Consider the following 21,424-nt stretch of genomic DNA (forward strand, 5'->3'; position numbering starts at 1 on the left):
TGTTTGCACCACCCAAGGACCTCTAAAACCAAAACCAAACCTGTTGCCATCTAGTTGCAACCCTATAGGACAGGGTAAAACTGCCTCGTAGAGTTTCCAAGGAGAGCCTGGTGGATTTGAACTGCTGACCTTTTGGTTAGCAGCCATAGCTTTTAACCACTACACCACCAGGGTTTCCCAAGGACCTCTAGGCATGTTTTATTCTCCCTCCACCCACCTCATTAATAACTGACACAAACTTAGTGTACACGTCCTGAACACATGGATTTGCTGGGAGGAGCAGGGAGCAGATGAGGAGTAAATGGGTGGGCTGGAAACAACAAAACAGGGGACTGGTGAGAGTGATTTTTATTCCTTGCTGACTCTTTTGATTCTTGAGACCTTAGAGAGCCTTCATAGAAGACTTCTTCCTGGTTGACTTACTGAATGAACCCCTACAATATACAAAAGAGGAGGCAAAAAATGTTAGCACCATAGAAAAATTGGTCCATGACATATTGTAAAATGAACTGGTGATCATAAACTGAAACACTAACATTGACGACATAAAGAGTTTAAATGTGACTTACTCTGCCACCCCTAGAAAGTTGTGAAACAGTGTTAACATTTGGTTTGTTGTCATTTTATTTTAATTAAGGACAAATCCTTTGAGTGTTCTGCATGCCTTTCATTTGCTGGTGAGTGAGTAAGGTAGCAACCACAGTTGAGAACATAGGTTGGAGGAGACCATATTGTTTTTCCCTAATTTGGTTCCATTACTGGGGAACAGTGTGGTATTTGGGTATATTCTGCATGTTAGTCAGAGTCTTCTGATTGCTGATCTTTTAGGTAACACGAAGTAGAAGTTAAATCCAGATCTTCTTTGTATAAAGTTGAACACACTGAAGCATTTCGTTGCACATCTTGTTCTGAACTTAAGTTGGACGAATAGGAGAAATATGGGTCTTGTTCAGAGTTTTGGCAGGAGAAAGAAAGAAAATTTGACCGCACATTTTCTGACTGCAAGTCCCTTGGTCTTTGGCCTCTAAATTCCATGTATCCTGGTTTGATGTCTCTTGTTGGCACACTGTCTACTTGCATATGTTCTTTTTGTGTAACTTTGCATTGAAGGTCTTGTTGGAGCTTATCTTGACATTGACTGTCTTGAATTAGACCTTCTTGTAATTGGTGATCCAGGTTATGTCGGGCTAGGGTGTGCTGGGTTTGGGATTCTTGGTATAAAGCTCTCTGCCTTAGAGCTTCTTTCTCGAATAGATCTTGGGATTGCCAATTTAGAGAATTCTGCATTTCAGATTGCCATTCTTTTGCTTTCCAATCTTTGTTTCTCCAGCCTTGAGTTATCCAGTCTTGGGATTGCTGGCAGAAAGTTTGCCAGCCTTGGGTTTTCCAATGTGGAGATTGACTTTTTGAGGATTGCCAGTCTTGGGATTCACGGCTTTGTGATTTCCAATCTTTGCATAGATTTTTTGGAGCTTTCTTCTGTTGAGCTTTCTGTCCTTTGGCTTGCCAGTCTTCGGGCTTTTCCTTTGGGGATTGTTCCCCATCAGCCTGCTGACATTTATCTTGTCGCGTCAGGGATTGTTGATCTTCACCTTGCCCATTTTGGGATTGTTGCTTTGGGGATTGTTCCTCTTGGGCCTGCTGGTCTTCAGCCTGATGATCTGGAGGTTGTTGCATTGTCATTTGCTTATCTATGGCTTGCCCATTTGAAGATTGCTTCCTTGGGGATTGCCAGCCTTTCCTTTGTGGGTCTAGGGATTTCCGCTTTGGGAATAGCCAATTTTTGATTTGCTGGTCTATGGATTTCTGCCTTGGGGATTTCTGGCCTTGGCTTTCCTGGTCTAGGGATTTATGCTTTGGGGATTTCTGGCATTGGTGTTGCAGGCCTAATGATCTCCTCTTTGGGGATTCCAAGCCTTTTTTTTGTTTTCCCAGGGAATGCCACTTTGAGGATTTCCTGACATGGAATTCCTCCTCAAATTTCCATTGTTGAGTCAGTAACATGACTTCTGATCTAATGTCTTGATATAGTAAGTCTTTAAATTGCTGATCCGTGGACTGTACAGCATGGGATGTTGGGGCTTGTACTGAAAGCTCTTGGGATGGCGTGTCTTTGGATGATGTATCTTGGGATAGTGTGTCTTGGGATGGTATGTTTTGGGATGTTGTGTATTGGGATGGAGTGTGTTGGGATGTGGACTCTTCAGATGGTGTGTCTTGGATTGGCATGTATTGGGATGCCAGAATATGGGGCTCCAGGACATGAAATGTTGGGCCTTTATATGGCAAGGCTTGGACTGGCAGAGTTTGGGATAGTGTGTCTTGGAAAAACAAAACTCGCATTGTAGGAACAAGGGGTCTTTCAAATTTCAGGGCTTGGGATTCTGGGACTTGATATGGCAGAGCGTGGGATGGCAAATCTTGAAAAAGCAAAACTTGTGTTGTGGGAACAAGGGGTGCTTCAATTACCCGGGCTTGGGATTCTTGAATTCGAATTGGCAGGGAACGGGATCCCCACTCTTGGAAAAGGAAAACTTGTGTTGTAGGGACAAGGGGCCCTTCAATTTTTAGCATTTGGGATTCTGGGACTTGATAATGCAGGGTATAGCCTGGCAAGTCTTGGAAAAACAAAACTTGGGTTGTGGGAACAAGGGGCCCTTCCATTACCCGGGCTTGGGGTTCTGGGACTCGATACGGCAGGGCATGGGATGGCAAGTCTTGGAAAAGCAAAACTTGTGTTGTGGGAACAAGAGGCCCTTCAATTACCTGGGCCTGAGATTCTTGGATTCGAGTTGACAGGGAAAGGGATGGCATATCTTGAATAAACAAAACTTGTGTTGTAGGGACAAGGGGCCCTTTAATTTTCAGGGCTTGGGATTCTAGGAATCGAGATGACAGGGCATAAGTTGGAAAGCCTTGGGGTGGTAAAACTCGGATTTTTTGGAAATAGGACCGTACAGATTGGGATGGGAAAACTTGGAGCGGCAAAGTTTGGGCCTGGAGCAATTTGATTTGCATTTTTAGGGGTTGTACTATAGCAGGTTGTAGGTCTTTAGCTTCCAGATGTTTAACTGTATAGCTTGGTTGAACATACATAATATTTTCTGCGGGTTTTTTCTCCAATGTGGAAGGCAGAGATCTCAGCTCAGTATCTTCCTCTAAAAGTCCAGAAGGTGGTGATATATTTTCCTGGTGTTCATCTGGCATAGGTGCAGGTGTGTAGCCAATTTCCCTGCCTCCGCTCTCTGGCTGTGACCTGGGTTGAGAGGCTAAAGGACTTCCTGAGACTCTTAACTTGAAGAAAGCATAGCCTCCAAAGAAAAAAGCATGTGTGTTTGTTGTATCATCACTGGAAGACTCTTCTTGAAGCTCAAATTTTAATCGGGCATTTGCTTCTGGGGCAGGCAGTTCATTATTTTGAGTAACATCCGAAGGTAAGAAAAACACAGTCTATAAAACCAAGGAGGAGGGGAGTAAACATTAATATGACAAAATCATCTTCGATGTTCTTTTCTTCTTGTGTTCCTAAATTATTTTTCATCTCTGCCTTAAGACAGTAGATTGAAAATAACATCTAGATTAGGAGGCAGGAAATAAATATCACTTCTGCCCTTACCATCAGCCCATTAGTTTTATTTTAAACATGTTATCACCCCTCATTATCTAAAACATTCAGGACGTGAATTTAAATATGATTATCTGAAATATTTTTTCCATACTCAATATTATACAGCTTCTAAGACATTTTTAAATCCTCCACTCAATATTCACATATTTAGTCTTAATGTATATTTTTTTATTACTTACTAGATAAGCTAGAGGCTGCGTATCAAGGATAATTAGATGTGTGTCTTGCCTATATAGTGCTCACAATTATGGGTGGACCAACATATAGAAAACAGCAATACGATTCAGCAAATGCTATTACAGAAATAGGTACTAAGTATTTTATAGGAACATAGATGATGACATAACTCTGAGAGAGCCAGGAAATGCTTCATAGAGAGGTGACATTTGACCTCCATCTTGATGCATGATGAGGCATTTTTCAGGCAGAAAAGGTAACATGAAGTAAATTAGGAGTCAAAATCAAGGTCCAGGAAACAGTGGAAGCAATGAGTACAAAAAACTACAAGTTTGTGATACGCCATGGTATGATGGCAGATGGTAAGCAGTTAAATATTGTTAGATGGTTTGCTAGGCTAGGAAGTTCAGGTTTTCCCTTGTGGATAAAATGGACCTATCAGAGTTTTTTAAACAGCTAAATGACAGTATCAGGTACAACCTTTAGTCAATCCCTCCAATCCCCCACCCCCTTTTTTTGGAAGGAGTTATTTACAACCCAACCTGCTAATTTTTGACAGCCTGTGCCCTTGATGGGGTCATTTATAGTCAGAATAGACTACCTGCTCCATTTGATGAAGTGATCAGAACTCTGAGTGTTTAAGATTTAATTATGATTACCTAGTTGGTTGGAAAATTCTCACAACTGGACTGATAAACATTATGATAAACAGAGAAAAAAATTGAAGTTATTAATGATTTCATTCTTCTTGGATCAACAATCAGTGCCCATGGAGGCAGCAGACAAGAAATTAAGTGTGTACGGCATTGGTCAAATCTTCTGCAAAAGGCTCGTTTAAAGTTTTAGAAAGCAAAGATATCACTTTGATGACTTAGGTGTGCTTGACCCAAGCCAATTGCATCATATGCATGCAAAAGCTTGACAATGAAAAAGGGAGACAAAAGAAGAAATGATGCATTTGAACTGTGGTGTTGGTAAAGATTATTAAGTATACTTTGGACTGCCAGAATAATGAACAAATGAGCCTTAGAAGAAATACAGCCAACATACACCTTAGAAGCAAGGGTTGTGAGACTTCATCTCACTTACTTTGGACATGTCATCAGCAGGGACCGAGGTGCCATGACAATGGGGAAAGTATTGCATTTTCAACAAATAGTGCTGAAACAACTAGATACGTCTATGGGGAGAGGGGCACACAAAAATGAACTCCATATATACCAGAGATGTAAACATTAAAGCTAAGACTCTAAAACTATTAGAAGAAAATACAAGAGACAATTTTTGTGATTTTGGGGTATGTATAACTTTTTTAGAACACAGAAAGGGCTAACCAAAAAAGGAAAAAATGATAAATTGCACTTCATCAGAATTAAAAACCTCTGCTCTTCGAAAGACACTATTAAGAAATTGAAAAGGCAAGCCATGAACTGGAAAGATATTAGCAATACTTATATCTGAAAAAGTAATACTTATATCTTTGATGAAGATCAAAGATCATAGCCTTCAGTATGGATTATACCTCAACATAAAACAAAAATCGTCACAACTGGACTAATAAGGAACATCATGATAAACAGAGAAAAGATTGAGGTTGTCAAGGATTTCATTTTACTTACATCCATAATCGACACCCCTAGAAGGAGCAGTCAAGAAATCAACTGCCAGAGATCTCTTTAAAGTGTTAAAAAGCAAAGATGTCACCTTGAAGACTAAGGTGTGCCTGACCCAAGCCATGGTGTTTTCAATCGCCTCATATGCGTGTGAAAGCTGGACAATGAATAAGAAAGACCGAAGAAGAATTGATGCCTTTGAATTGTGGTGTTGGCAAAGAATATTGAATATACCATGGACTGCTAAAAGAATGAACCAATCTGTTTTGAAAGAATTACAACCAGAATGCTCCTTAGAAGCAGGGATGGCAAGACAGCATCTTACATACTTTGAAACATGTTGTCAGGAGGGATTGGTGCCTGGAGAAGGACATCGTGCTTGGTAAAGTAGAGGGTCATCGAAAAAGAGGAAGACCCTGAACGAGATGGATCGATATAGTGGCTGCAACGTTGGGCTTAAGCATAGCAACAATTGTGAGGATGGTGCAGAACCAGGCAGTGTTTTCGTTCTGTTGTGCGTATGGTCACTATGAGTCGGAAGTGACCCCATGGCACCTAACAACAACAGTAATATATCTGAAAAAGGGCTTACATTAAGAATCAATTAGGCTGTTACAATTCAATAATGAGAAGATAAACAATCCAATAAAAACTGGCTAAAGCTTTGAACAGGCACATCTCAAAAAAAGATGGACAGTAAACACATGGAAAGATTCTCATCATCATTAGTAATAAGGAAAAGGCAAAGTAAAACTGAGTGAGATACCACTACTCATTCACTAGAATGGCTGAATTAATATGACTGACAATTCCAGGTACTGAGGACAGTATAGAGCAACTGGAACCCTCATATATTGCTGATGAGAATGCAAAATGGTACAGCCACTTTGGAGAACTGTTTACATTTGCTTACAAAGTTAAACATACACTTAGCATATAGCTTAGCAACTGAATCCTAATTACTACACTTTCAGAGAAATGAACACATATATCTACAAAAAGACTTGTATTTAAATGTTCCTAGCAACTGTAATGATAGTAGTCAGAACTGGAAATGTTCCAAATGCCCATTAAGAGGTGAATGTATAAACAAATTGTGGTGGACCCATAAAATGGATGCTATTCAACAATTAAACGGAATGAATTACTGATGGATGAATCTCAAAACCATGTTGCTGAGTAAAAGAAGCCAGACACAGAAGAGGACTTACTTAGGAGTTCAGGTATATGAAATTTCAGGAAGTCAAAACTGATCTATGGTGACACATGATATTGACTGCAAAAGGGCTTAAGGGAACTTTTTGAAGCCGTGGGAATATGCTATATCTTGGTTGTGATGTAGCTAAACAGGTGTATACAATTAGTAAAACGTATTGAACCGTACACTTAAATGAGTGCATTTTATGGTTTGTAAGTTATACTTCAATAAAGTTGTTTGTAAATTTATACTAAGGTGCCCTGGTGGCACAATGGTTAAACGGTTGGCTGGTTACCACAAGGCTAACAATTTGAACCCACCAGCCACTTTCTGCAGATGAAAAGACCTGGTGATCTGCTCTCATAAAGATTACAGCCTAGGAAACCCTGCGAGAAAGCTCTACTCTGTCCTATAGGATTTCTATGAGTCAGAAATGACTCACCAACACATGACAAAGACAACAAGTTTATACTTCAATAATAATAAAAAAGCCTGAAACAGGGCCTGGAACTGGTATTGTGTGAGACTAAACCAAAACCAAACCCATTGTCGTCGAGTCGATTCCAACTCATATAGACCCTGTAGGACAGAGTAGAACAGCCCCATAGAGTTTCCAGGGAGCGCCTGGTGGATTCGAACTGTCGACCTTTTGGTTAGCAGATGTAGGGCTTAATCACTATGCCACCAGGGTTTCTAATGTGAGACTAGAGAGGTTATTTAACCTCTCTGTGCCTTAGTTCCATCATATGTAACACAAAGGTGCTATAAGAGTTTTGTTAAGATTAAGGGAGCCCATGCTAAGTGCTTAGAACAGTGACTGACATACTAAGCATTCAGTAAATATAAGCTCTAACTATTCATTATCGTAAACTGTATTAGTATCACTGTTAATATTTCTTCTTCCTTCTTTTTCTCTGGTGAGGGAATGGTTCCACACTCTCTGATGATACAGATTGAAGTTTCCCATGTCACAGTAACTCAGGTTCCCCTTAAGTCTAGTCTCCTATGTATTTTGGCCAGGAGATAAGGAGCTAAGTCTGAACAGAGATGGCTGTGGATGGCATATAGGGCAAGAAAGGGAAGCATAATGGCCTCTAAAAGCAGGGAGAGCCTTCAATCTTAAGGTCACCCCTCCTTCACTTTCCTGAATTTAGAAGTTCCAATTCAGTGTTGGAGCATGCTTCCCTGCCCATTGATAGGTCAGAGGTCCCTTGGAGTGTCCCAATGGGAATCTACTCTCATATGAACATTGAACGCACCTCAGTTGACTTTGTCCAGTACTTGTTTCTGAAGGTTGTGATGGTCACAGAGATGCTGAACTCTGCTATGCTGGCAATCAGTAAGACTGACAAAATTCCCTGTGAATAATGAAGAGAAAGAAATGGTATTTGGCACGAAAACTGTATCATTTTAAAGGTATATACCAAGGACCCCTACACTCTATGACTAAGTATGGGGAGACCCATACTTCAGATGCTTCTGTAGCCATGAGAGGTTGCATACTTTCCATCACTGTCTTTATAATAAAGCAGGGATAACAAACTCCATGCATATAAGGGCCAGACAATTATCCAAAATGAGTGAAACAGTTGGCAGGCCAGGGAGAGGGAGTAGAGAATAAAGGCATTCATAGGAGACATCCATTACTCAGTTCCAGCTGATCGCTGCCATGTAGGCGTACAGGCCACGGGATAGCTGCTCTTCCCACCCCCCCAGGAAGTTGGATATACGTATTTTTTAATGTGGAAATTTCCAATTATTTATTCACCTGTGTGAGCCCAATAGCACGTATCTACAGACTGGATTTAGCCCACAGATTGCCATTTTTCATGCTCTGCTTTACAGCAATGCTTAGATTAAGAAATCGCCTGGTATAGCAGGGCGTTCAAAAAGTTTAGACTCTAGCAGAAAAAACTGGCTGCAACTTACTGGTTAAGTGTGGCCTTAGGGAAATGTCTGACTCTCTGAATCTCGGTTTCTCCTTTTGTAAAAAAAAAAGACTAATAATATCCAACATGATAGGTTTGCTGTGTGGATTATATCTCTTTAAAAGCATAACACTATGTCTGGCAATAAGAGGCATTGAATAAATGTTAGTTTCTCTCCCTTCATAGATGTTAATGAGATTTCAGCTATCTGGTGGCTTTGCCCTTGTAACACATCCCATACTTGCATATTCCCAATTATTGGTTAAACTGAAATATATGAAGTGCCTACTGCATGCAATTTACTGGCTTCAACCATTGAACAAGATAGAGCTGGTCTCGGTCTTTGTGGCGCTCACATTCACAGTAAGGGAGACGGTCCAAAAAACAAAAAAAACCAAACCAATTGCCGTCGAGTCGATTCCGACTCGTGGCGACCCTATAGGACAGAGTAGAACTGTCCCATGGGGTTTCCAAAGAGTGCCTAGTGGATTCAAACTACCAACCTTTTGGTTAGCAGCCGTAGCCCTTAACCACTATGCTACCAGGGTTTCCAGGTAACAAATAATTGACAGTAACGAATAATTAGGTAATTATTTACTTAATTAAATTTGTTGTAAGCAGTACTATAACAGGGATCTGACTAGGTCTGGGTGGGAAAGGGGAGAGGTGTGGTCAGGAAGGTTCTCCTTAAACAAGTGATGTTTGATCTGAGATTAAAACATCAGGAGGAGTTAATTAGGTAGGTAGGAAGGGGTGGGTGCTGGACTGGGGAGCCTTCCAAGCAGGAGGAAGCTGGCCTTATGATCCTGGGGCAGTGGGTACTGGACACATGTAGAAATTCCAGGAAGTGGCTGGAGTGGGGAGTAAGAAAAATAAGGGCCTGTGATAACAGTAGAAAGATAGGTGCTATAGGGTTTTGCCAAGTCTTTTAAGATCTGGATCTTATGCCTATATTTAACAGAAGCCATTGAGTAATGTGCTCAGATTTGCACTTTTAAATGCAATACACTCTAGCTGCAGTTTAGACAATGAGGATTGATTCTTTGGAACAAAGGTTAGTCCAAGGGACGTCTAAAGCCCACTGCTCTGGCTTTATCATCTTATCTATGACTTTTGGGTTATGACAGGGAATCATGGAGTTATACACGTAAAGTCTAAGAGCAGATTCTCTGATTCTATATACAAGGAACTAATCCTACAACACTCATTCATGGCATGAAGCAGATAAACAGAGTTTCTTATGTCTGGAGATTTAACCCTTCCAGTATACCAGTTTCTTCCTGAGTAAAAATTATAATGCAGCATTGTGCTCTTCTGTCCTGTTTAATTAGGGCAGAATTTTGTCCTTCATATCGGTTTCTGGGTTTTCTTAGCAACCCTTTGTGAGTCTAGAATTCTGAAATTTATCTCAGAACACGAGAGGATTTGAGGCCATCTTCAATGCGTGAGTGTGTGGATTAAACAAGATCACGTATGAAATAACTGATAACTGTTTTCCCTTTCCTCCTTATTGAGGGAGATGATTTCCCAAGATTCCACATCATTTTCATCCAAATAGGCTCCAATCTTCTTAAAATTCTAGGACTCAAGCTTTCAAGACACAGTTGATCGAAATGGAATAAAAGCCCAGGACCTGCTTGGGGAACTAGAGGGAAAGAACTACTGGAATCACTGACATACTTAAACACAATGGCATTGGTTACTTACTAGACAACTGCCTAAAGTCACATCTATAATTATATTTCCTGGTAAAGAATAGATCTTATCTGGTTGAATGAATAAAACTGCTGAATTTATATAAAATGACTTATGTCCTAAATTATTAAAATATTTTACTTTATTAAGTGGCTTAAACACCTCACACTGTATTTTCTATTTATTTAAGTTTTAATTGAACAAGGTTTTGAAATTATTCTGTTCCTCATTAATACAGAAAAGGTAATACTTAATCCAACCAACATCAATAATAACTAATAGCTCAAATCTATTGACTGGTTACACTATGCCAGGTGCTGTTCTTATTCAATCCTCACAACAGCCCAGTGAGGTAGATATTCTTATTATCTCCCTTTTCCAGAAAAGGAAAACTGAGGCCCAGAAAATATTCACCCAAGGTCACAAGCTTATAAGCGACAGAACCAAGATTCAAACCCAGGCGATATGACTCCTGAGTCATCTTAACCGTCCTCTCACGACATGCTTCTCAAATGTCAGGTCAAATACTGAAATAGGCTTAACTGTTGGAACAAAAATTTAGGAGTCATTGCATCACGAACCCAGTTCAGGTTAGATCATACAGATTCATCCCACAAAATAAGACCACTTACAGTCAAAAGTGTTCTACCTATAACGCATATTCCTTCAAGGGAAGGCATCTGGCAGAAATTGTGTCGATCTTTATAGCTGATAATTGTGAGAGTAATCCCAGCTATCGCGACAAAGGAACTGATAACGTTGGTGACCATGGCACCTCGCCCCTGGAAAATAGTTATAAACAAACAAACAAACAAATAAATATCAAACACCTTGTAAGAAATTCCTAGTGCCTTCAAGTCGGAGCCTTGGTGGTACGGTGGTTAAGAGCTTGGCTGCTAACCAAAAGGTCAGCAGTTAGAATCCACCAGCCACTCCTTGGGCCCTATAAGGGCAGTTCTACTCTGTCCTGTAGGGTTGTTATGAGTTGGACTCAACTCAATGGCAACTTTTTTTTTTTTTTTTTAATGGTTCCAGACACCTCTTAGGGATGAATTGCTCTATCAAGTCAATATGCTTGGAAGGCTTGGTGGGTTATGTCATGATTCACCAAAGCCAGGACACAAATCAAGTTTTAGGATGGACCAGAGTACCAAGAAAGGGAGTGAGTAGAGAAGGGAGTTCTCTACAGTTAATACTAAGGAAAGTGTTCAGCCTACCCTGATGTGTTATTGTTCATAAGCTATAAGCAGAATGAGATGGATTGCTACAGTGGCTGCAAACACTGGGCTCAAACAGCAATCGTTATGAGGATGGTGCAGGACTGGGCAACATTTCGTTCCGTTATACATAAGGTCATAGGAGTGACAGCTGACTTCATGGCACCTAACAACAACATCAACAACAAGAAGCAGAATTGTGTGGCAGAAAACATTTTAGCTTTGAAATTAGACCTGATTTCGAGTCCTGGCTTTACTAAGACCTTGTGCAAGTTAACAAAACTCTCGGGATCTCAGTTTCTACCTTTTAAAAATGAGAGTGCAGCTCCTGTCCGGAGGCAGGATAAGAAGTCAGGAAGGGAAAGGAACTGGTTGAATGGACACAAGGAACCCGGAGTAGAAAGGGGGAATGTGCTGTCACATTGTGGGGGCTACAACTAATGTCATAAAACGATACTGTACAAATTTTTGTATGAAAAATTAACTTAAGCTGTAAACTTCCACCTAAAACACAATTAAAAAAACTAAAAAAACAGACAAAAAACCCAATCAAACAAAAAATAAATGAGAGCGATGGCATCTTACTTTAGAAACCAAAAAACAAACAAGCAAGCAAGCAAACAAACAAACCCATTGCTGTGGAGTCAATTCTGACTCACAGTGACCCTATAAAAAAAAAAAAAAAAAGACCCTATAGGACAGATTAAAACTGTCCCATAGGGTTTCCAAGGAGAAGCTGGTGGATTCGAACTGCTGACCTTTTGGTTAACAGCTAAATTCTTAAATTAATAGGGTTTCCAAGGAGAAGCTGGTGGATTCGAACTGCTGACCTTTTGGTTAACAGCTAAATTCTTAAATTTTTTTTATAACTTTAGGTTAGCATCTGTTTATTCATTTGTTTCATAAACATTCAGTGCATACTATGTGTCAGGCAGAAACTGTGGTGGCATAGTAGTTAAGAGCAACAGCTGCTAACCAAGAGGTCTTCAGTTTGAATCTACCAGGTGTTTCTTGGAAACCCTGTGGGGCAGTTCTACTCTGTCGTATAGAGTCGCTATGAGTCAGAATGGACCCAATGGCAACAGGTTTTTTTTTTTTTTTTTTTTTTAATGTGTCAGGCAATGTGCTAGGCCACAGGGACACAAAGATGAACAAGATGGGTGATGTCTGGTCTCCACATGCCTTACATTCTCCAGGAGGACTGAAATAATAACTGAAGAAATCACTAACCTATTTCCAGATGGTAACACATTTGAACTGGGTTTTAAAGATTTCCTTTTTTGACTTCAGTATTCCAATGTAGAAAGTATAAGAACTTCAGATTGTCCCATCCCATTTTCTTTACCTACTCTTACTGTTTTTTTTATTTTGTATGCCTGAGTTCCTTCAAAGGAAGGGGGGAATTTTATTCATTTCTTCATATCCACTCCCAGAATTGCTACTGCTCTTTTAAAGGAAAAACAAAGAAAACCTCACATCTCAATTCAGTGGTTATTTACTCTCCATTTATTGACTGCAGAATGTCTGTCGTGGTGGGAAAAGCAATGATGCATTTACACATCCTGTCCTGTCCAGGAGCAGCTTGAGACTTAGTGTGGCAGGCCTTGGAAGCCCACCTCTAACTTAATGCTTACTCCAAGCGTAGGTCTTTACTGCAAACAGGTATTTTAGCAGAAAATGTACAGGGGTATACAGATACACCATCTCTCTTGATATTCAGTCCTTTGCTCTCTCAAGGCTCTGTTTTGGCTCCACAGGAGCATCATGTTAGCTAGAGTGTCCAGGTCTAATGGCTGATTTTATGTGTCAACTTGGCTAGGCTATGGTTCCCAGTGGTTTTGCCAAACACTAGACTACTTGCTGTTCCATAATGTAATTGAATGCAGTGTAATGTAATTGAATGCAGTGTAATGTAATCATCTTCCATAAAGTAATCTAACGTAATGTGATCAATCAGTTGAAAAGGGAATTGCTTAGGGTGTAGTTTGCCTTTAGACTATAAATTGGTATTTTGGCAAAACTAGCTCTCTTAGCTCTGAGCTTTTCCCATCACCTGACCTACAGATCTTGGGACACAAGCCTGCAAAAGTCTCTAGCCTGCTGACTGACCTACAGATTTTGGATTTTCGAGCCACCACAATTGTGCGAGCCAATCCCTTGAAGTGAATCTCTCTCTCTCTCTCTCTCTATACACATCTCATTGGTTCTGTTTCTCTAGAGAACCCTGACTAAGCACTAGGTAAGCAACCTCTCACGTGTATCATGCTTTGCAATTTACGAAGAACATGCTCAGCCTAAGTCTCAGCAGATTCTCACTACAGTTTTGTGATGTAGACAGGGCACTTTTTATCCCTACTTTGTAGATGAAAGAGGTTTTGGAATTAAACAGTAGTGAGAAATCCTGCAGTTAATGGAAGAACTGTGTCTCCAAGCCAGGACTTCTGATGCTCAGTTCAGCATTCCTGCCACTCTGCATCCTGACTGCCTCCAACTGCATAGCTCTCATGGAGTCAGGGAGAAGCCCACTTTGACTTAGTGTACTTATCATCTCTGAAAGGAAGTCAACACAGAGAAAAGAGCCTTTGGGTCTTCATATGCGCTGTCTGCATTTATTGCACAGGTTGAGAGAGAGATGGGTGCATTCTTCCCCTGAGAGCTTCACTATGGCTTGTAGCTGTGCCCTGAGGACATTCATTGGAAGGGGTCAGGAGGACAGAGTTAAAATGGCTTTGAGAAAAAGCACAATTCTCCAGGGCCTTAAAAAAAATTAGAGTTGTTAGAGGGGAGTACTAACATTTAAGTGTCATCATGCCTTTTACATATGTTCTCATGAAATCCTTAAAATAACCACTAGAAGGAGGTACTTTCCCCTTCAACTTGCCATAGCAATGAGTGGTAGCCCTGATTCAACCTTAGATTCATCTTTCCTTTATACCTTGGGTAGGCCCCAAAGGAAAGCCTCTGCTGGTGAGGGTGGGGGGTCACTGGGATCCCAGGATGAGTTTTCATTAGAGCAGGGCTTCTTAACCTTGGAACTGTAGCCATTTTGAGCCAGATACTTATTTGTTGTGGGGGTTGTCCTGTGCACTGTGGGATGTTTAGAAGCATCTCTGGTTGTGACAACCAAAAATGTCTTCAGGCCTTGTTGAACATTCCTTAAGGGGAAAAATCACCCCCATTGATTTAGAAGGATGTAGAGTGTTTCCAATAAGGAAGTATTTCACTCTACTTGGCCAGGGAAATGGGAACAAGTAAAACGTATTGGGGCTAAGGAGATGGTGATCTTGACAAATACAGATGGCTTCGATTGCAAATTTGATGAATAAAGCTTTTCCTGGGAGACCTTTTATTAATAAAGGCTTTACACACAGAGTTGATCTAAAGCAAGTGGATTTTAAATTATGCAGACATCACACATGTGACTTACCAGCCATTTTTGTGTCTTCCTGATTCCAGTGAAAGATCCTGCCAGAATAAACTGTCAAGAAGACAAGAGATTAAAGTTAATGAGTGATGTGTTTGATTATCTTGCAACAACAACATAAAGTGCCTAGTATCACCCACAGTAAATGAGAACCCTGTCACCCAAAGCAGAGTTACTTCATTTTATTAAGGTTCTGGGAATGGGAAACCTTCCTGTGGGAATGGGCATTGGATCTTGGGCATGTCTGAGTCTTGGAGTCTGAGGATCTCAAGGAGATGATGCAGAGAGTTTAAAGTCAGTTTTGATACCTCCCTCTACTTCCCTTCCCAAATCGGACCACCATGTTCTATCAGTTCTACCTCTGAGTCACTCCAAAGCTGTCCATCTCTCTCTATGTCCACTGCTGCCTCTCTAGTCCAGGACATCATCTCCCCTCTCTTGAATTATTGCAGTCTCCTCCCAATTGATGCTCCCCATGGCTGATGTTATCATCATTGACTTGTGTCTCACTCAGAAAACAGAATGACATTTTAAAAGAACAAACCTTCAAATGTCATTACCCTCTTGAAAAACTGGTAGTGGGTTCCCTTTGCCCTTGTATTAAAGTTTCACATTCTTAATATGACCACATGGGCTGGCATGACCTGACCATATTTTTTTGGCTTAATTTTATACCCCTACCGTAGACTCATTGGTTTTCTTTTTGTTGTTCTTTCCCACATCAAGCCCTCCCTGTGCTCATGCTTTGCCCTTGCCTGTGATGCCTCATATGCATGTGAAAGCTGGACAATGAATAAAGAAGACTGCAGAAGAATTGATGCTTTTGAATTATGGTGTTGTGAAGAATACTGAATATATCACGGACTGCCAGAAGAACGAGCAAGTCTGCCTTAGAAGAAGTACAGTCAGAGTGCTCCTTTGGAGGCAAGGATGGTGAGACTTCGTCTCATGTACTTTGGATGTTATCAGGCAGGCCCAGTCCCTGGAAAAGGACATCATGCTTGGTAAGGTACATAGTGAAAAAGAGGAGGACCCTTGACGAGATGGATTAACACAGTGGCTGCAACAATGGGCTCAAACATAGCAATGATTGTGAGGATGGTGCAGGACCCGGCAGTGTTTTGTTCTGTTGTGCATGGGATTGCTATGAGTTGGAACTGACTCACTGGCCCCTAACAATACGAAGGATGCTTCCACTTCACTCAGGAACACCTATGCCTAAAATGTTTCCCTGATTCCCCAGGCTAGGTGAATCCCTCATTCAGCCCTCACATGGTACCTGGAGCTTTTCTCTTAAAGCACTTAGCACAAGTGCAAAAATATCTGTCTGAGTTATTTTTACTTTCTCATTTTTTGTCTCCCCAGTAGATGGCAAACCATGTGAGAGCAATTCACCACTTCTTGTAGACAGGGCCTTGTTTACCAGCACCCCAGACATCTAAGAGCCTACCTGTCATGGATTGAATTGTGTCTCCCCAAAATATCTGTCAACTTGGCTAGTCTGTGATTTCTAGTATTGCGTGATTGTCCACCATTTTATCATCTGATGTGATGTTCCTATGTGTTGTAAATCATATCTCTCCGATGTTAATGAGATGGGATTATCGGCAGTTATGTTAATGAGACAGGACTCAATCTACAAGATTAGATTGTGTTTTTTGGTCAATCTCTTTTGAGATGTAAAAGAAGTGAGTAGAGAGACACGGGGACCTCCTACCACCAAGAAACAAGAGCCAGGAGAATAGCGCATCCTTTGGACCCAGAGTCTCTGTGCTGAGACACTCCTTGACTAGGGAAGATTGATGACAAGGACCTTCTCCCAGAGCTGACAGAGAGAGAAAGCCTTCCCCTGGTGCTGACACCCTGAATTCATACTTCTAGCCTCCTAGAATTTCTACAGTGGGGCATATACAGCTTGGAAACCATACTTGGTATTGTATTATTTATATTTGGACAGTAAAAACCTACCAGTTGTTTTGGAAATGAAAATTATAGAAAATGCATGGAATTTTTATATATGTCAAAAGAGCACATGGGTTTTTGATAGTCAAAGAGGAAATGGTCTCATGTATTTATCGCCTTGTCCATTCGTTATTGATTGATTGATTCATGCCTACTAGGTTCTGAGAATACAACAGACACTTAAAAAGACAACATCCTTGCCCTCTTGAGAGTGTACGTTCTAGTGGAGGAAGCTCTAATGGGTCTACCCTTAAAATATTATGGGACAATATCAGAGGTCAAGGTTGTGAGTATTGGATAGAAATAGCACTGTACTAAGAATTGTATTTATGACTCTATGACTAAGTAGCTGAGTGACACTGGTGCAGTTGTCTCAGGGCTAAGAAAAAGGTTGAGCTTTAATAATCTGAAAATTCACCTTAAGCTATGACACTCTGTGCTAGCTACATATGGTTAAGTTTTTCAACTTCCCTCAAACTCAGTTTCCTTATTTGCGAAGAGGAAATTAGGATATTTGCCCATTTTTTTCTCCTAGATTGGTAGTGAGTAGCAAAGGCCTTAACTATACACATAAAGGCTTCGGAAGCTTTTAAACACTGTCCATCTAAGAGGAGTTATTATAAGGATGATGACAGTACAGTGGCCAAAAGGAGTTGCTTCTTTAGCCAGGGAGGGGGTTAGCTTTTAGTCTCCTTGGGGAACCATATTCATAGAACTGATTATCCCAGAACTTGAGGCATTTCAAACCAGTCTTTACAGCAATTTCTGAAAAGCTCCTAATTGGCAGTACTCACGGTGAATGCTCCCCAGAATGGATATCCTGCGAGGAAAACGAGGGGAAATCTTTGGGAGAATTTGGCAAAATTAAATGTAATTATAAATCCGAGGCCTGCAATGATCAGAGCGAGCAGAATCTGGACAGCCTGTGAGGAGAGGAATGGGTACATGAGCTCACAAGCTCCCCGGCCCCACTGGGTGCCCCAAGTCCCTCAGGCATGTACTTCCCTGCCTCTTTTACCCACACTTGCTCCTCTACTGGGAGCTTTTCTCTTCCATTTACCAATCTCTAGGATAGTCAGTTGGAGCCCTGGTGGCACAGTAATTAAGAGCTCAGCCCCTAACCAAAAGGTAAACTCTTTGAATCCACCAGCTGCTCCTTGCTCCTTGGAAACCTGATGGGGCAGTTCTACAATGTCCTATAGGGTTGCTATGAGCCAGAACAGACTCTATGGCAACGAGTTTGGTTTTTGGTTAGGATAGTCAATAAAGAGCCCTGGTTGAGCAATGGTTAAGCTCTTGGCTGCTAACCAAAATGTTGGAGGTTTGAACCCACCCAGCAGCTCTGTGGAAGAAAAGATCTGGTGATCTGCTTCCATAAAGATTATTGCCTAGGAAACCTCATAGGGCAGTTCTACTTTGTCCTACACGGTCACTAGGATTGGGAGTCAACTCCACGGCATACAACAACAACATAATGGTCAGGCGTCTCCTTTCAAATATCTCTTCCCCATTGTGCTTGCCTGGGTCACTGAGATTCATATGCTTCACTCTTGACCCTCACAACTTACTACGTTCTCTGGTATTACCAAGTTTTCTTGCATTAGACAGATTTGAGTGCTTGTCTGACTCTACCCCTAGATTGTAAGCTTCTTGAGAACAGGGGCTACAAAGTATTACCTTTACATTTTTTTCCCTTCTGTATCATCAGCACCCTATTATTATCCTCACCCCCCCCCCCCCATTGTACACATTCAACATATGCTTTTGGAACTGAAGCTCAGCCCCACTCTCTAAAAGTTTACGACATTCACTGATGTAGAGTGAGGAAGCCTGGGTGAGGATGCGTCTTATTTCCCCTTCATCCAAGGACCTGGGTAGAGATGAAAGTAACCCAGTGGGCTTATCAACCTGCCAGGAGTTGAAAATCATGGTGATCTTGCAGGGTCAGTGGCTCTTCTCCTCCAGCATTCTAGGTGTTGTTCCCAGACCATACTTCTGTGGTACCGCACCATAAGCAGTGCTTTTACTGTTTTACTAAGGACGGAGGCTGTGTACACAGCTCTCTCCCCAGTATGTTTATGACAGAATGCATTTTGTGCGTGTGTCTAGATTGTGGTTCACTGTGGAGGTTTAAAAATCATTTTCAAAGAACACTCAGCACTTGTAATAGTGTAACGGGGAAGTTTAACTTTTCCTTTAATGGCTTCTAAGCTCTAAGTGGGTGCCAACACACCCTGAGGTCACTTCCTCACTGAGGTATTTGGAAAAATCACACTAGCTTCCTGCTTTACCTCTATTAGGATTCAAAGACTGATACTAACTCCTCATCAAACAGCCCTTGTATTTCCTCGGGGATAGAGGATTATTAATTAGAGTTAAATATTCTATTTCTCAGAGTTAAATAAGCCCTCAGAGGCATTTCTAAAATATGAGGAAAAAGTATGTGTCTTTCTAATTGAACTTTTATTTCTCTAGCTCGTCAAAATCTAGGAGAATAGTATCATTGGCTATATGTTGCTGAGATCTAAGTTCCTTGTCCAAGCAAATGACTCAGAAGCACTTATGATTAGTCAAGGTCCCTGGGTGGTGCAAATGGTCTGCACTTGACTGCTAACCCAAATGATGGCAGTTTGAACCCACCCAGTGGTACCACAGAAGAACAGGCCTGGCAATCTGCTTCCATTAAGATTACAGCCAAGATGGAGCAGTCTACTGTATAACACATGGGGTCACTATGGGTTGGAATCAACCTGACAGCAACTAACAACAATGTGATTAGTCCGGAAGGATACATTGCTGGTGAAAGATGAAGGGAAAGAAAAACAACAGCAGAATCAACATAGTCTCTGAAAAGCATTGTGCAGTGGTATCTCTGCAGACGTACATGGAGAGATAACTTATTTTCTCTGTACATCCCACCTCCTGGAAGATATCACGGATTGGAGAAGACTTACCCCCAAGACTTGTGGCTCTCCCTTCAAGAAATCTAGCAGTGAGCTGTGAGGTCTGTAGGGAAATCCAGTCAATACAGTTTCCCTTGGTTGTACCATGATGGCATGGGTTTCTTTTTTGGCCTGAGTTGATGACTCCATGATTCAATGCCAAAACTTTATTAAAAGAATGAGTTGGTGAACATTAGAGCCCAAATCATGGCCTGCTTCTTCATCAGTGTCACATGGAGTCCTTAGCAAAGCATCCTTAGTGATCACTCTGCTTGGTGCTAGAAACACAGAATCATAATCATTGAGTCATAAAGTGTTAGAATTCTTGGGCATACTCAGCCCCCTATCTTCCTGGTGAAGGACCCAGTTGTCCAGCAGAGTTACCCTTCCATCAATTTGTATCTAGATGGTATACACAAAAATAAACCTCAATACCGAATGTTCATAAGATAAAAAGGAACTAAAATTTATTGAATATCCACTATGTTCCAGGCACTGTAGAAGGTGTTTTTGTTTGACATGTACGCACATTTAATCCTTTAACAATTCCGTGGTGCTGAAGCTGATACAGAAAGATTAAGTTGCTTGAGGCCACATACTAAGGGACAGGGAAAGAGTAAAACTGTGCTTGTCTGTTTCCAATATCTGTGTTGTATCCATTCAACCATGCTTCCAGCTGCCTTCAAAAAGAAAATTTCCCACTTTTAGGTGGCGAACTGTTTCACTTATTGTTTAACCAAGTTCCTTTGTAGTATAAAAATTGTTAAGAATTTGAAGAATTTGAAACAAAACAAGGTGTGGAACAAGTCCATATTTAAATTCTAAGCAGAACTGGCAGACCATCAGAATCATGTAGGGATGTGTTGAAAACATGCTGAGTGTCAATAAAAGAAAATGCACCCTGGACTGTGCTGATAGTAACTGAGGCCACATACTGCAACCAAAACCGCTGACATCGCCATGCATTCTGATAGCACGGTCATTGAGGAATCCCAGCGTTCTAAGCATATTCCAACTTGACATGTTATTTACTTCTTGTTGCTGTTGTCGTTAGCTGTCATCAAGTTGTACGGCAACCCCATGCACAGTGGAATTAAATGATGACTGGTCCTGCACCACCCCCACGATTGGTTGTGTGATTCATGGGTTTCATTGGCTATTTTTGTCAGAAGTAGGTCTCTAGGCCTTTTTTCCTAGTCTGCCTTAGTCTGAAGTCCCATCGAAACTTAATCAGCGTCATAGCAACACACCAGCTTCCACTGACAGAAAGATGGTGGCTGTGCATGAGGTGTGTTGGCCAGGAATTGAACCGGGGTCTCCTGAATGGAAGGTGAGAATTCTACCACTGAACCACCCATGGCTCATAGTTCATTACTTACATTACGCTTTAATTACATTTTAGAAAATCAGATGGGCGTTTGGGTTGACTAATTACATTTTTTTTTCCCTTTAAAATGTGGGAAAGAGATGTCTTCATACAGAATGCCTGATTTTTTAGAAATGAATTATTGATGTTAAGCAGGAGAAGCTTAGAATTCTATTCACCTTGGCTATTTCAAATTGCATCCTCATTTAATCCTTTCAAGTAGGTTATAATTGCCAGCCTCTGCCTTTCTCCCCCTATGCCTGACTTCCAAGCT

At 41.0% G+C, this 21,424-nt stretch overlaps 1 protein-coding gene across 1 annotated transcript; it reads right to left on the reverse strand.

Annotated features, from left to right (window-relative positions):
• Positions 1-1,337: 1,337 nt before the first annotated feature.
• MS4A14 (membrane spanning 4-domains A14) lies at positions 1,338-19,934 on the reverse strand. Its single transcript, XM_010599204.3, is given in 6 exon segments — positions 1,338-1,400; positions 1,402-3,450; positions 7,876-7,974; positions 10,872-11,021; positions 17,637-17,765; positions 19,797-19,934. Coding segments are annotated over 6 exon segments (2,628 nt in total).
• Positions 19,935-21,424: the final 1,490 nt, after the last annotated feature.

The sequence above is a fragment of the Loxodonta africana genome, chromosome 7, assembly GCF_030014295.1.
Source record: "Loxodonta africana isolate mLoxAfr1 chromosome 7, mLoxAfr1.hap2, whole genome shotgun sequence".
NCBI lineage: Eukaryota > Metazoa > Chordata > Mammalia > Proboscidea > Elephantidae > Loxodonta > Loxodonta africana.